Here is a 13,764-nt window from a genome sequence, read left to right on the forward strand (position 1 = left end):
CTGACATTTTACATAAACATAAGAAAAACACATTTTTGAGTGGAGGGGTACTTTAACTGTTTTCTCTTATTTTGCTGTTGTAGGACATTGTTATACTTACATGTTGCAGACATAGTGATGGTTATGTTTAGTATAACTGATGTTTATTCAAATTAAATAACAGTTTAATTGTCACACTGCAATCCAAAGTGTTATCAAAGAAAGAGTTACCTCCTGGTGTGACTCAGTAGTAGTATTTAATCTGCAAGTGGTTTCTCTAATTAATTTTTGCTTGGCCACTTTTCCTTTATTCTTTTATTTTGGTTATTTTATACTAAAATTAGAAGTAGTTCAGGGAAGGAAGTACTTCGGTAGCCAATGGCTACTCGAGGCAGATAGTAGACAGGAGTAAGGGAAGCCAAAAGACAGGAAAATCTAGTGAATGGTGTGGTTTGTGGGGCGTAGTTGGGGGGAAAAAAAATAAAAATAGTTGGGACTCGCCAGGCTTGTTAATATTTGCAGGTGATGTATTTCCAGAAAAAGTTAACTTGGGAAGCATGGCATTTCATGTTAGAGAATACTTGACCACCTTTAGGCAGTTGGCAGGTGAGGAAAGGGGACAAGTGAGTCGTAATCCAGAACGTTTTGTAATTGTATGGGACGATGTGGCGTTTCACCATCTCTTCCAGTCACAGAGTGGTTTACAGCCCATCCCAGGATGCTTCACTTTTCCCTCCACCTTACTCTCCATTCCTTAACCCCATAGAGAATTTTTTTCCTCATGGAGGTGGAAAGTTTATGACCACCAGCCACATGATCAGATGTCCCTCTTGGATGCAAATGCAATTCCTTGTGGCCAAATACAGAAGACAGGGTTGACTAGCAATGTTGTATATCTGTAGCTATCCTATACAAGCATGTATAGTGAATATGTATAGTTTTGTTAGTTTAATTTTGTGCCCTTGGAAGTACCATGCAAAAATGGCAACAAAAAAAATAAAAATTCTGATTAATTTTCCGTGACATATACTGTAAGGTAGCACAATCCATGCAATAGAGAAGTTCCTGGGCGGCTGTGGCTCTGGAGGTAGAGTGGGTTGTCCTCCTGATCACAGGGTTTGCAGTTCAAACCCTGCCTTCTCCTGCCCAGGTTTTGAAGTGTCCTTGGGCAAGACTCTGAACTCCAAATTGCTCCCAATGGTTGGCCAGCACCCAGGGCAGCTGTCAGGAATTATGGACCGGGGGACAAAATTTTCCAAATTGGGCCCCTCATCTACACCCACTCCAGTACCACCACCACCAACCTACCCTTAGCTCTAATACCAACACAGGAAATTTCAAATAAGCTCTTGGCCATTAGCCTTGTAGTAACACAGATGGAGTCTCTAACAACCATTTCCAAATCCAGTGTTATAGAACCATCCAGGACATGCTCTGTTTTGCATACATATACTCAATATGATTATAAAGCACAAAAAGTCAAGTCAGTTATTTCAAAACACAGAGAAAATGTATCTTTAAAATAGACTGTGGCATTATATTCCTCCTTTTACCTTAAAACAAAACGTAGAGAAAAAAATGCCTCTAATGAATGAGTGATTAGAGAAAAGTAAAATCAAACATGATATTACTGCAAGGCAATAAATCATGAGAACAAATCATGGGTGAACCAATAAATTGGTGCCCGAGGATTAGTTGCTAAACCATTTGCTAAAAATTAACATTCTGATTAATAGCGGATGGGTTGCAGGTGGGTGAAATAGGGTGAAGCGTCTCCCCATCAAGAGAGACTGTGCGCATTTATGCACGAGGTACAGCAGCGTAACTTCATTTATTATTTAAATCTCCCGACACGCCAACAGGATTGGACAGGATCTAATGTTAATTAATGTTCTGTGTTCTTCTATACATCCAAAAGGTCACGCACAGTCCAGGTTCATAAAGTGAAACTGTTTGGAGTGAAGCAGCCGTCAGAGCTGTCTAAAAAAATGTATTTCAGAAGCTAAAAGTTAAATTTGGTTTCCTCTGGAGAGTTTCCTCTGTCCTGTCAAGTTTCTAACTACAGTTTTTAGTTTTGCTGCTTAAATGTCCCGCAATATTTGCTGTGACATTACTGCATGCATGGAAACGTAGCAAGAAAGGTTATTAAAAATGCAAAGAGAAACAGCTGAAGCCCTGAGACTCCTGTGAAGCACTCAGACAGGTCAGTCATAGACAGAATGTCAGGAATATATAAAATAAATTCTGTACCAGTTTTACAGGCGGTAGAGGCAGTAACCAACAAAGAAAAAGCTTATATGTTTGTGGATGTTTTCAAGCAGTGCACGGTTCTAGGGATCTGGGAGTTGAGAGAGTTATAACGACGAACAACCTGATGTTAAGGGAATGATGGAAGTTGGGCAGGAATTTAGAAAATAATGCTTCAATAAATGGGTTTTGTACCATAAGAGAATTAAGGGATGCCATCCATACTGGAGCAAATACTACTCGTACGAGGGATGGGTTGTCTTATGAATTATTTAAACATTTGGATAATTTGGTGAAGAAATTCTATCTTTGTCAATTCAATGTGAGCAGAGGGTTGGTTTGCCAGCAGAATGGAAACATGCTGTTATAGTTCCAGTCTTGAAACCAGGTAAAGATGCATCTAACCCTAGTTCATATCAGCCTATAGGTTTAACATGCTGCTTTGCAAAATTATGGAATGGATGGTTACCAACAGGCTTGTTAATTAAGGGGCTTTTTGCAGCTGGATATTGATATTATATATATATCATATTTTTGGATATTGAAAAAGTTTATGATCTCTCATGATTTAGGGAGAGAAAATGAAACTCCACAAGGGAGCGTTATCAGCCCAGTCATCTTTAATATCATGATAAACGATATATTTTGAAATGTTTTTAAAATCTCTTTAAAATCTTTAAAGGGCTTTAAAATATCTCATGGGTCAGTATTTCTGACCTGCCTCTGACCAAACTAACATGTAACAATTGTTAACCATGCAATTGGCAGAGCTCTAGGGATGGCAATGTCGATCCATCCTTTCATCTGACGGTTATAATGTTCAGTTTTTGTTGAAACTCTTTTAGAGAGTTCTTGATCAAACATCATGATCATTTTAGAGGATGGAGGATTTGTGGTGCTGTTAAACTGCATTGCGTTATTTTTGTCAACCACATTTGCATCAATGAGGGTAGGTTAATAACAGAAACACATATCTGCAGCTCAACAACAACAAAAGAGAAGTGCTGCTAATCGGTCCACACTGTGAAACTGAACCACTCAAACACCAGCTGGGCTCTTAAGCTGCCTGTTAAACCCTCTACTCGAAACTTAGGAGTCATATTTGACTCAAACCTCAACTTCGAAGAGCAGATCAAGAGAGTTGTCCAAGCCTGTTTTTTGGAGCAAAGAACCTCGCCAAAATAAAATGTTTCCTTTGTGTCATTGCATTGACTTCCTGTACATTTTAGAATTGATTTTAAAGTTGGATTACTTACTTTTAAAGCACAACTTGAACTGGCCCACGAATATATAATAGATCTCTTTACAACCTGCAAGCCTGATTTTGAACTTTGATTCTCTAATCAGCTGCTTCTTGCTGTTTCAAGATCTAGTTTTGGACTAGAGGGGATCGGGTTTTCACAGTCAGTGCCTCAAACTCTATAATGCACTTCCATTAGAGGTTAGGCTATCGACATATGTGTCAACTTTAAAAAAACATTATTTTTTAGGCTAGCATCCTGCAGGGTTGCACTTCGTGTGTATGTTTGTATATGCAAGTGTGTACATGTGTTTATAGATATGCATGTATGTATATTTGTATTTATGTATGTGATATATGTGTTGTTTTATAGGTTTAACATTTTATCACTTTATAATCTTTAATTTAGTGTTTATCTTTGCTTCATTTTATGTTGTTTTTATTGCCTTGTGAAGCACTTTGTAACATGTTTTGAAAAGTGCTATATAAATAAAGTTTATGATTATAATTATTATTATTAAGTCTTGACCCCAAGAACTATCTATCTAGTATACTGCAGTGTACTAGATTTTGATTTGGCAATCCCAAATACCCATTTAGTATTACCCCCTTCCATTTTCAACCTTCTCTAAATAAGACCTTAAAGTGAAAGTGCAGTGTTACAGATAGAAAGGATGCAACACAAACATTCATATTATATAATGCAGCAGAAAACATCAAGATAAAATGAAGAAAAGTAATATAAAGCAAAGCAAGAAAAAAAAGGGCAGAGAGAACACATGAAAGAAACAATTGCCTCTGGCCAGACCCCAACACAGGACCATGCAGTTACATGGAATACACCACAGATCATTAGCCCAAAATGATTCCCCCCAAAAGGTTAGTTTAACAGTATAAGAAACCACTAAAAAGTTCAATCAAACATCTGTCATGCTGAAAATGGAGCAGTAGAAAAACTTTTGTGGTGCGTTTATAAATGTGATAAATATGGGGAAAGTTGGATGTTAGTGTTAATAGCTGTTTTAGGCTCAATGTCTTACGCAAAGCACTTTTAATTAGCCTGTACAAATATATGTATTCCTTGCCTTGTCTTGCTCTCAGTATTGGTAGTATTGTCATTATTGTACACAAAGAACAAGGTACAGCATATGTAATGTACTTGCACGTGTCTGAAATAATATATAGATAATGTGCCATGGTGGTGTAACAGAATGATGACAAATTGTGAGGATAATGTTGATAGTAATGGCAATGTATTGAGAAAGGATGTATTTGGAGAATATATTAAATTTACTTACGATGGACAGACGACTTGCTTGCCTTTCTTTCCCTTCTTTGTGGATTTTCCTTCTTTGGCAGTGGTCAGTTGCCAACAACACAGCAGCATCAACAGCAGCAAGATCACCAGCCTCAATCCAGCAGACATGGTGCCTAAAACAGAGTTAAATGCTGGTCACATGGTTTGTGACTCATGAAGTTAAGTTGGCTATGGTGTTGGAAAATGAGCAGAAATGAAAGTTTTTTTTGGTGGGACAAGAAGCGTGTCCGACCACATTCATCACTTTTTTTACCTGGTAAACATGTCAAATTTAACAAATAAAGTAAACAGCAACAGCAATGTTCTCATTTTCAAGTCACTCCCTTCAAAAATAATAGTTCAGGCAGGCACGGAAGAATTTATTTATTTCTTTATGTAAAAAACATTTATTCGCTGGGCCGTTACTGAGAGTATCTCCACATTAAGCTAGTTAAATTTGTACCTGCATCTTTTTCTCGGTTTCAGCCCTCCAGCCAGAATAAAACAGCACTTTTGTCCCCCCAAACTGAGCTTTTGGCAAATGGCATCCAGAGTGTTGAATTCTGGCTTGTTTCATGCTGGCTTGGTGTTTCAATGTGTACAGGGTAAAGTGACATTTCCAAAATTATGATGTAAGCCAGCCCACTGAGGGTGAGGGGCCATGTGCCAGTAGAGTTCAGATAAGATAACATTTTGCTCGATCATCCATTTTAAATGTCACTATAGCCAAATACACAGCAGAGCTGTTGTCATTAACCTGGATTTATGTTTTTTTGTCAGACGACGTTGAGACTTTTTATCAATGCACCGCAGCTTGGGAATGACTGCTGGTTAACACGTCGTGTTTATGGGCCGCGATTAAATAACAATTTCAAATTCGGTGTCTGAACAGAAAAATATGTAAACGAGAAAAACTATATTGTGAAAATCGGCTGCATTAAAACACAGTATGAGGGAAAACAGAGAGCAGCAGGACAATGAACAGAGGTGTAACTGGCTGACACTCGTCAGAGTAACAGGCTGTGTGTATAGCCTAGTCACAGGCAAGGGCTGTGTGCAGTAGGCGATATGTTAATTTTTAACAGGGGCGATGGCCCAATGGAAGCATCCTTCCAGGAAGGCTTCCTTGTGCCTTTTTTTAAAGAAGGTAGCCTATTTTTTTGCCCCTTTTTTGGGGCATTTACTAAACTCTGAAATAATGTTTAATTATTATGTTATATTGTCAAATAAATACTAAATTTGCTGTACAAAGATTTATTTTATTTGAAGTGTGAACATGCAAAAAAAGAAAGTTTATTAACCTGGCCTCTGTCATGCTGCTGTCGCACTTTCTCTTAACCCCGTCTGATGTAGAGAGAAACGCTTCATCAAAATTGCAATTTATTGATATTATTTTTACCAGTGCAGCATTTCTCAAACCTACAGACCAGTTGCATGCGTTGTAAATCATCTCACGTGATGCTACAAATGATTTCACATGGCATGCTCTAAAAAGAGAAAGAAGACCACGAAAACAGAGCTTTTAATCAAGAATGGACGGACTCTTATATGTTCAATCTTCCCACAGGCAGTTCAAAACCAGTCTCATATGTTCAGAGACTGTGGCGATTATATTATTATTATAGATATAATATTATTATATTACTATTATTGATATTAAAAGCAGCAATGTGAAGTGCCAGTACGAGACAGAACACAGAGCATCTTTTGAGCAGGTTAACAATTTTGGTCATTTTGCTAACAAGGGGGATGGCATTGCCCCTCGCCCCCCCCCCAAATCACCTACTGGCTGTGTGGCAGCAAAGTTCAGAAGACTACTTTCTGTTGTTTAGCTTTTTCTGTCTGAGTCTTCTTAGTTTTCCTCTCTCAGAGTGTGGAGTTCAAACTGCGCTAGCAGCTCATGCTAACAGAGCACAGCTCAGACTACAGCAAGATCAGTTGTGAGCACTGTTCCTTTAGAGCACCACCTGGACACTGAGCTGACAGAGAGCAGCAAGTCTGTATTTTTTTTACGCTGTGCTAACAACCATAAATTTAACACAGTACTGACCTTATGTGGCCCGACCATTTTTTCATTTTTTCCATTTTCAGTTTTGTCTCTTAACTTCCGGTTGCTATTGCTGGCTATAGTAAAAATTATGTAAAGCATCTGAAGCACTTTACAACTTGCCTCTCATTCACCCATTAACACACACACTCACACACCGATGGCAGTGAGCTACCATGCAAGTTGCTGGTCTGAACATCTGGAGCAATTTGGGGTTCAGTGTCTTGCTCAAGGACACTTCGACATGTGGATAGGAGGAGCTGGGGATTAGACTGCCAACCCTGTAATTAGTGGATGACACACTCTACCTATATATACATATATATATATATTATTGAAAATATAATTTGGAATCAGCTTGTTACACAATAATAAGCCCATGTCATGGCAAACTGGACTGTGTGTAATAGTGTAACTAACCAAATGAGTGCACTGTTTTGGATGAAGAAATGTTGTATTAGCACAGGTTTTAAACAGCACATTCTGACCAGTCCCCATGACCAGCTGATCCCGGCACTATGCAGGCTGCACAGATTTAATTAGAGCCACTATGTAAATAGAGGCCAATGTTAGTTAGACTGCCCTGGAAGAAAGTCTCCTTCCAGCTCTGGCAGTCCTTCATGCTCTATGTTAAATTATAAAACTGGTCAGATATTTGCTAAAATGTAGATGGAAGATGATTACATGCAGCAGATTAATCTACACAACACAACACATCCACATACATAAAAAGTAAAAGAAACGGTGAAATGTCCAGCAGCAAAAGTTGCCAAACAGTTCCCATAAAATCACAGTAAAATGCTGTACATAATTCAACTGTGAATTACTGTAAAATTACAGCTTTCCCCTGTATACAGTATATTCTTTGTAATTTTACGGCCAAATTTTAGTACATTTCCATTGTTAGAAAACATCTCTAAAATGTAATAAAATCAAGGAAATACTGCATAAATTTATAATTTATAATTTATAATAATGTAAAATATAAACAATAATGTGAATAACAGCACTAATTGCCTCCTATCAGGACCAAAACCTCATGCCACAAAATCATTTTAATATTCTTTGATATCGTATTGTCAGTTTTACATTTCATATTTGTTTCTTGACCTGCAGTACTTGCTTTATCTTTCTTTATATTTCTACGTTTCTCTACGTTAATTGTTTTTGCACAAAGACACCAAAACAAATTCCTTATGTGTAAATCTACTTGGCAATAAAGCTGATTCTGATTCTGAGATTCAGATTAGGATTGCATGGGGAAAATGTTATTTGGACATAGTGGTACTGCCATGTATGGGTGGGAATTTTGGGCAATCTCACAATTCAGCTTGATTCTGATACAGAATCAGATTCAAATCAATTCTTAATTCACAATTAAATTTTTTTTTATTAAATTAAAAGAGCACTGTGTATCAAACCCCTGACTCCCTCTGCCCACTGAGCTGCAAATGAAGTATTAAGCTGTTCTTGATGAGGGACATTGCCTGACTAACAGAAAAAAAGAGAAAGGTGTGAGCGTACAGCTTTTTACACACACACACACACACACACACACACACACACACACACATAAATATATATAAATATATAAAAGTTAAAGGAGCAGTGTGTAGCATTTATTGGCATCTAGTGTTGAATTTGCTACCAACTGAATACAGCTCGCCCTTCCAAGCATGTAGGAGAAATTATGGTGGCCGCAAAACTTGCTTAAGGCCCTCTCTAGAGCCAGTGTTTGGTTTGTCCGTTCTGGGCTACTGTGCAACATGGCGGAAGGGGACCCACTCCCTCTGTAGATATAAAGGGCTCATTCTAAGGTAATGAAAACACAACGATTCTTATTTTCAGGTGATTATACACTAATTAAAACATACTTATTAATATTATATTCCACATTCTGCAAATAGAGCCCCCTAAATCTTACACATTGGCCCTTTAACTGGATTAACTTCGAACCATCTTACAGTTTTCTTCCTGTATAAAAATGATGAAATCAAAGTGTCATTTACTGACCAAAATCGCTGTGTGACTGTAAAAACAGATGTTGGGTGTATGACTGTTCTGCTGTGTTGGAGGTAACGTTCAATCTCCAGAAGTGAAGAACAGTCACTCTGCTGTAGCGTTAGTACTGAGGACACCCATTGTTATCCAAAACACTGTTTGAAACATGCTGCGGACCAATTTATTCTTCGCAGTTGGTATGTTAGTGATTGGCTACAAAGTATTCTTGCAAAGTTTGTTATTAAGTCATTAAATTTAAAATGAGTCGAATCGCTTGCCTTTTTTGAAGATTAACTACAAGATCAATTGTATACACGCGCTGTATTCTTCCAACAGACAAACACATTGGATTAGTGTACTTTTTAAAATACAAAAATAGTATTGTCACAGACACGCCAGGCTCCACCGTTAACCAGTCACAGCGCACTCCCTCACCAGAGTACTAAATACACACACCTGTTCCCCATCAGCATCTCATCACTGCAGATATAAAAGCACACCACTCACCTCAGTCAGTTGTCCAGTCTCGTTAGTACCAAGGACTCTACATGTGGATCTCCACGACTTCTAAAGACTACCTATTCTACGACAGCGTGTTTTCCCAGTCTCCGTGCATCATCGTCTGTGTGGGAGTTTACCTACCTTCCTCGTGCGGTCACTCAGTCACTGGCCATCTACCCATCTACGATCTGAAGACTAGTAAGACAAAGGACTGTATCTGTTGCCATTATTCATTCCATTAAGAATCCATCACCTATCCTCTTACCTGCATTACTGTGTTTATTGTGCTGTTATCCAATCCAATCCAAACAACCATCTGCTTCCATATCAGTGTCTCCTGCCTTTCTGTCCGTAACAGAAGACTGGACCTACACCGAAGGACTAACAGCATGAGTTCCACGGACACTTTTCAAGAGCTTGTGGATGGTCTTCGTCGGTTCCTCACCACCAATCCACCTACATCCACACCAGCCATCACTTCCGTCACTTCCGCAGTCACTCCTTCAACACCGGTGTATGCCAGTCCTATGGCCAAACCAGCGCCCTTCTCTGGCTTGGTGGAGGACTGCAACGGCTTCCTTTTACAGTGTTCACTGGTCCTGGAGATGCAGCCGCACCTGTACCTCGACGATCCTTCATTAGGTGCAGAATCAATATGGTCACAAAACGGACCCATTACTCAGTCTCTAAACAACTTCATAACCCACTTCAAGGAGGTGTTCGGCATACCAGCAGATGATTCATCGACCGGTGAGCAACTCTGTCATTTAAAACAAGGTTCAAAATCCATAAATGATTATGCCCTAACGTTCAGGACTCTCGCGACTGCCAGCAGATGGAATGAACAATCATTAATCACTACCTATCGCCAGGGTTTGGATCCTAGGGTGTGGCTGCATCTCGCTGCATATGAGGATACCATGGGCCTAGAACAATTCATCCAGCTCTCCATCAGTCGCCACTCATATGCAGTCATGTCTAGAAGAACACCAGGGTCAGTCGCTATTCGCAACATCCCTTCGCCAGCCAGAATCCATCAGCCCTCCAGAACCAGGTCCCGAACCAGTGCAACTGGAGAATAATCGATTGACACTCACTGAGCGGCACAGGCGGCTGTCCCGGGGCTTATGTTTGTACTGTGGTGCTAATGGGCATGTCATCTCAACATGCCCCATTCGTCCTCCCTGTCCCATGGTGAGTACCATCCTTCCCTCCTTTAAAAAGATGAAGCCACTTTCTACCATTGTAAGGCTTACTGCTGGTGGTGTCTCCATACCAGCCCATGCTCTCCTTGAATCCGGGTCAGCCAGCAACTTCATCTCTGGTGCCCTCTGCCGCCAGCTCAAACTCAAGACCACAATCACTCCGTCCATCTACCAGATCCATTCCGTGACAGGTAAACCACTCAGCCGTTAACATGTCCAGTTAAGTGCTGGCTCAGTCAAGCTCCAAGTCGGACTATTGCATGTGGAACATCAACATCTTCTGGTTCTGGAGGATTCCACCGCTGATGTGATCCTAGGGCGCCCATGGTTGGAGCAGCACAATGCCATCATTTCTTGGACCACCAGCAAAATCCTGAAGTGGGGCGACATCTGTTTCCCTCGCATACCTCAGCCTCCCGCTCCTCGTTCCGAGACGCTTCCTGTCTATTCCACCTCCATCACGAGCCTGGTGGATAAACAGTCCGCCTTGTTACGCCTTAGTGATGTTTTCTGCCCGAAGAGAGCTTCCAAGCTGCCTCCACACCGACCATGGGACTGTGCTATCGATCTACTTCCGGGTGAACCAGTGCCCCACGGTAAAATATATCCCTTGTCCATTCCTGAGCAGAAGGCCATGGAGGAGTACATCAAGGAGGCTTTACATCAAGGCTACATCTGTCCTTCCACTTCCCCTGTTGCTTCAAGCTTCTTCTTCATGGCCAAAAAGGATGGAAGCTTGCGGCCTTGTGTCGATTACGGGGTCTCAACAGAATCACAGTAAAGTTCCGCTATCCTCTTCCCCTCGTCCTAGTGGCTCTAGAACATCAACGCGGTGCCACTGTCTTCACCAAGTTGGACCTCCACAGCGCTTACAACCTCATACGGATATGTGAGGGGGACGAGTGGAAGACAGCCTTTGTGACCCCTACTGGACACTACGAATATTGCGTTATGCCTTACGGCCTGGTCAACGCCCCCTCCGTATTCCAGGATTTCATCCATGAGGTGCTCTGGGAGTTCCTCCAAAAGTTTGTCCTGGTCTACATTGATGATATACTGATCTAATCCTGGAGCATGGTCGAACATCGCCACCATGTTGAGGAGGTCCTGAAATGCCTGAGAGAATTCCAGCTATTTCTGAAAGCCGAGAAGTGCTCCTTCCATCAACCCTCAGTGCAGTTCCTTGGGTATAACATCAGCAGCAGTGGCATCCAAATGGACGAGGGGAAGATAGAAGCCATACAGACCTGGGCCACTCCATCCACCATCAAAGAGCTCCAGAGATTCCTCGGGTTTGCGAATTTCTATAGACGATTAATCCAGAACTACAGCTCCATCGCATACCTTCTTACAAACCTCCTCCGTAACAAGCCCAAGTCTCTGTCCTGGTCACCAGCGGCCAACAAAGCCTTTAACACCCTGAAAGCAGCATTCACCAGCGCACCGCTCCTCGTTCACCCCGACCCAGAAAAGCCCTTCATTGTCAAAGTAGACGCCTCCACCACATGGGTAGGAGCGGTGCTCTCACAGAAGCAGGGGAGTCCATCCAAACTCCATGTGCCTTCTTCTCCCGCAAACTCAGCCCGGAGGAGAGGAACTATGACATTGGCAACAGGGAACTTCTAGCCATCAAACTGGCCCTGGAAGAGTGGAGTCATTGGCTGGAGGGTGCCAAGCACCCATTTACGGTACTCACCAACCACAAGAACTTGGAGTACTTAAGAGAGGCTAAGAGGCTAAATCCACGCCAAGCTCGTTGGGCGTTATTCTTCACACGTTTCCATTTCAGTATTTCCTATTGTCCTGGTACCAAGAATGTGAAGGCAGATGTCTTATCCTGTCTATACACCTCCGAGGAAACCAATGAGGAACCTGAGCCTCTCATCCCTGAGAACGTTATCGTGAGTCCCATTCAATGGTCGGAAACTTCAGTGCCCTCCTCCAATGCCTCTGCCAACGCTCCACTGGGCTGTCCCCCGGGTTTGCAATATGTCAGCAGGATTCAGTGCACCCCGCTCATTCATTCATCCCACACATCTCTGGGCACTGGCCACCCTCGCCACCTTCCATCCGGCAAGCTACACCTGCCCGTTCCCAACAGACCCTGGTCACACCTAGGTGTGGATTTCATCACTGCTCTGCCTGCCTCCGACAATAATACCTGTATCCTGGTGGTTATTGACAGGTTTTCCAAGTCCTGTCGGCTGATCCCCCTCAAGGAACTACCCACAGCCAACTGCAAAACTCATGTTCAATCACATATTCCGATACTACGGTATTCCAGAAGACATTGTGTCTGACCGTGGACCTCAGTTCAGTGTGGAAAGCCTTCTTCTCCCTCCTAGGCGTGACTGTGAGCCTCTGGTCTGGATACCACCCGCAGTCGAACAGGCAGACGGAGAGGAAGATCCAAGAGATCGGCCGATTCCTACATAACTTCTGCCATGGCCACCAGAACTCTTGGAATCAGTTTTTGGGTTGGGCCAAGTACGCCCAGAACTCCCTCCGCCAACCAACCACTGGACTCACTCCCTTCCAGTGTGTACTCGGTTACCAACGACCTCTCTTCCCTTGGTGAAGAGAACTGTTGGACGTACCAGCGGTCAACTACTGGTTCCGAGAGGGTCTGGGACTCAGCCCACCATCAGCTACAATGAGCGCTTCGCAGACGCAGAATGACAGCCCACCTGAGACACTCCACTGCTCCCATCTATAAACCAGGTCAGAAGGTCTGGCTGTCGACCCAGGACATCAGAATGCGTCGGCCCTGCAAGAAGCTCAGTCCCAGATTCATTGGTCCCTTCACCATCAGCGAGCAGATCAACCCGGTCACTTTTCCAGTTACCTCCACAGTACAGAATTCACCCGACTTTCCATGTTTCACTCCTCAAACCTCACCACCCATCTATTTCTGTTCCCACAGAGCCTGGCGCAGCAGCTGAACCCCTCATTCCTCTTATCCTGGAGGATGGAGTGGTGTACCAAGTAAACGAGATCTTGGACTCCCGGCGCCGTGGTGGTCTACTGGAATACTTGATGGACTGGGAAGGCTACGATCCTAAGGATTGCTCATGGGTACCAAGACATGACATCCTTGACCCCTCTCTGCTCAACACCTTCCACACTACTCATCCAGATTGACCTGCCCTCTGTGGAAGAGGAGCGGGCCGTGGGGGGGGTACTGTCACAGACACGCCAGGCTCCACCGTTAACCAGTCACAGCACACTCCCTCACCAGAGTACTAAA

General features: G+C 42.3%; 1 protein-coding gene across 8 annotated transcripts in view; it reads right to left on the reverse strand.

Annotated features, from left to right (window-relative positions):
• LOC122873629 (glycine receptor subunit beta-like) overlaps positions 1 to 13,764 on the reverse strand; it is a 113,204-nt gene that overhangs the window by 71,700 nt on the left and 27,740 nt on the right. For all 8 annotated transcript variants that reach the window (XR_006377483.1, XM_044190598.1, XM_044190597.1 and 5 more), the window contains one exon: positions 4,765 to 4,897. Coding sequence is in view for 7 of the 8 variants with exons in the window: in XM_044190596.1 (XP_044046531.1) it covers positions 4,765 to 4,897 (133 nt within the window). In the remaining variant the exon portion in view is untranslated. The remainder of the gene's footprint in view (positions 1 to 4,764; positions 4,898 to 13,764) is intronic.

Source organism: Siniperca chuatsi, linkage group LG3 (genome assembly GCF_020085105.1).
Source record: "Siniperca chuatsi isolate FFG_IHB_CAS linkage group LG3, ASM2008510v1, whole genome shotgun sequence".
Taxonomy (NCBI): domain Eukaryota; kingdom Metazoa; phylum Chordata; class Actinopteri; order Centrarchiformes; family Sinipercidae; genus Siniperca; species Siniperca chuatsi.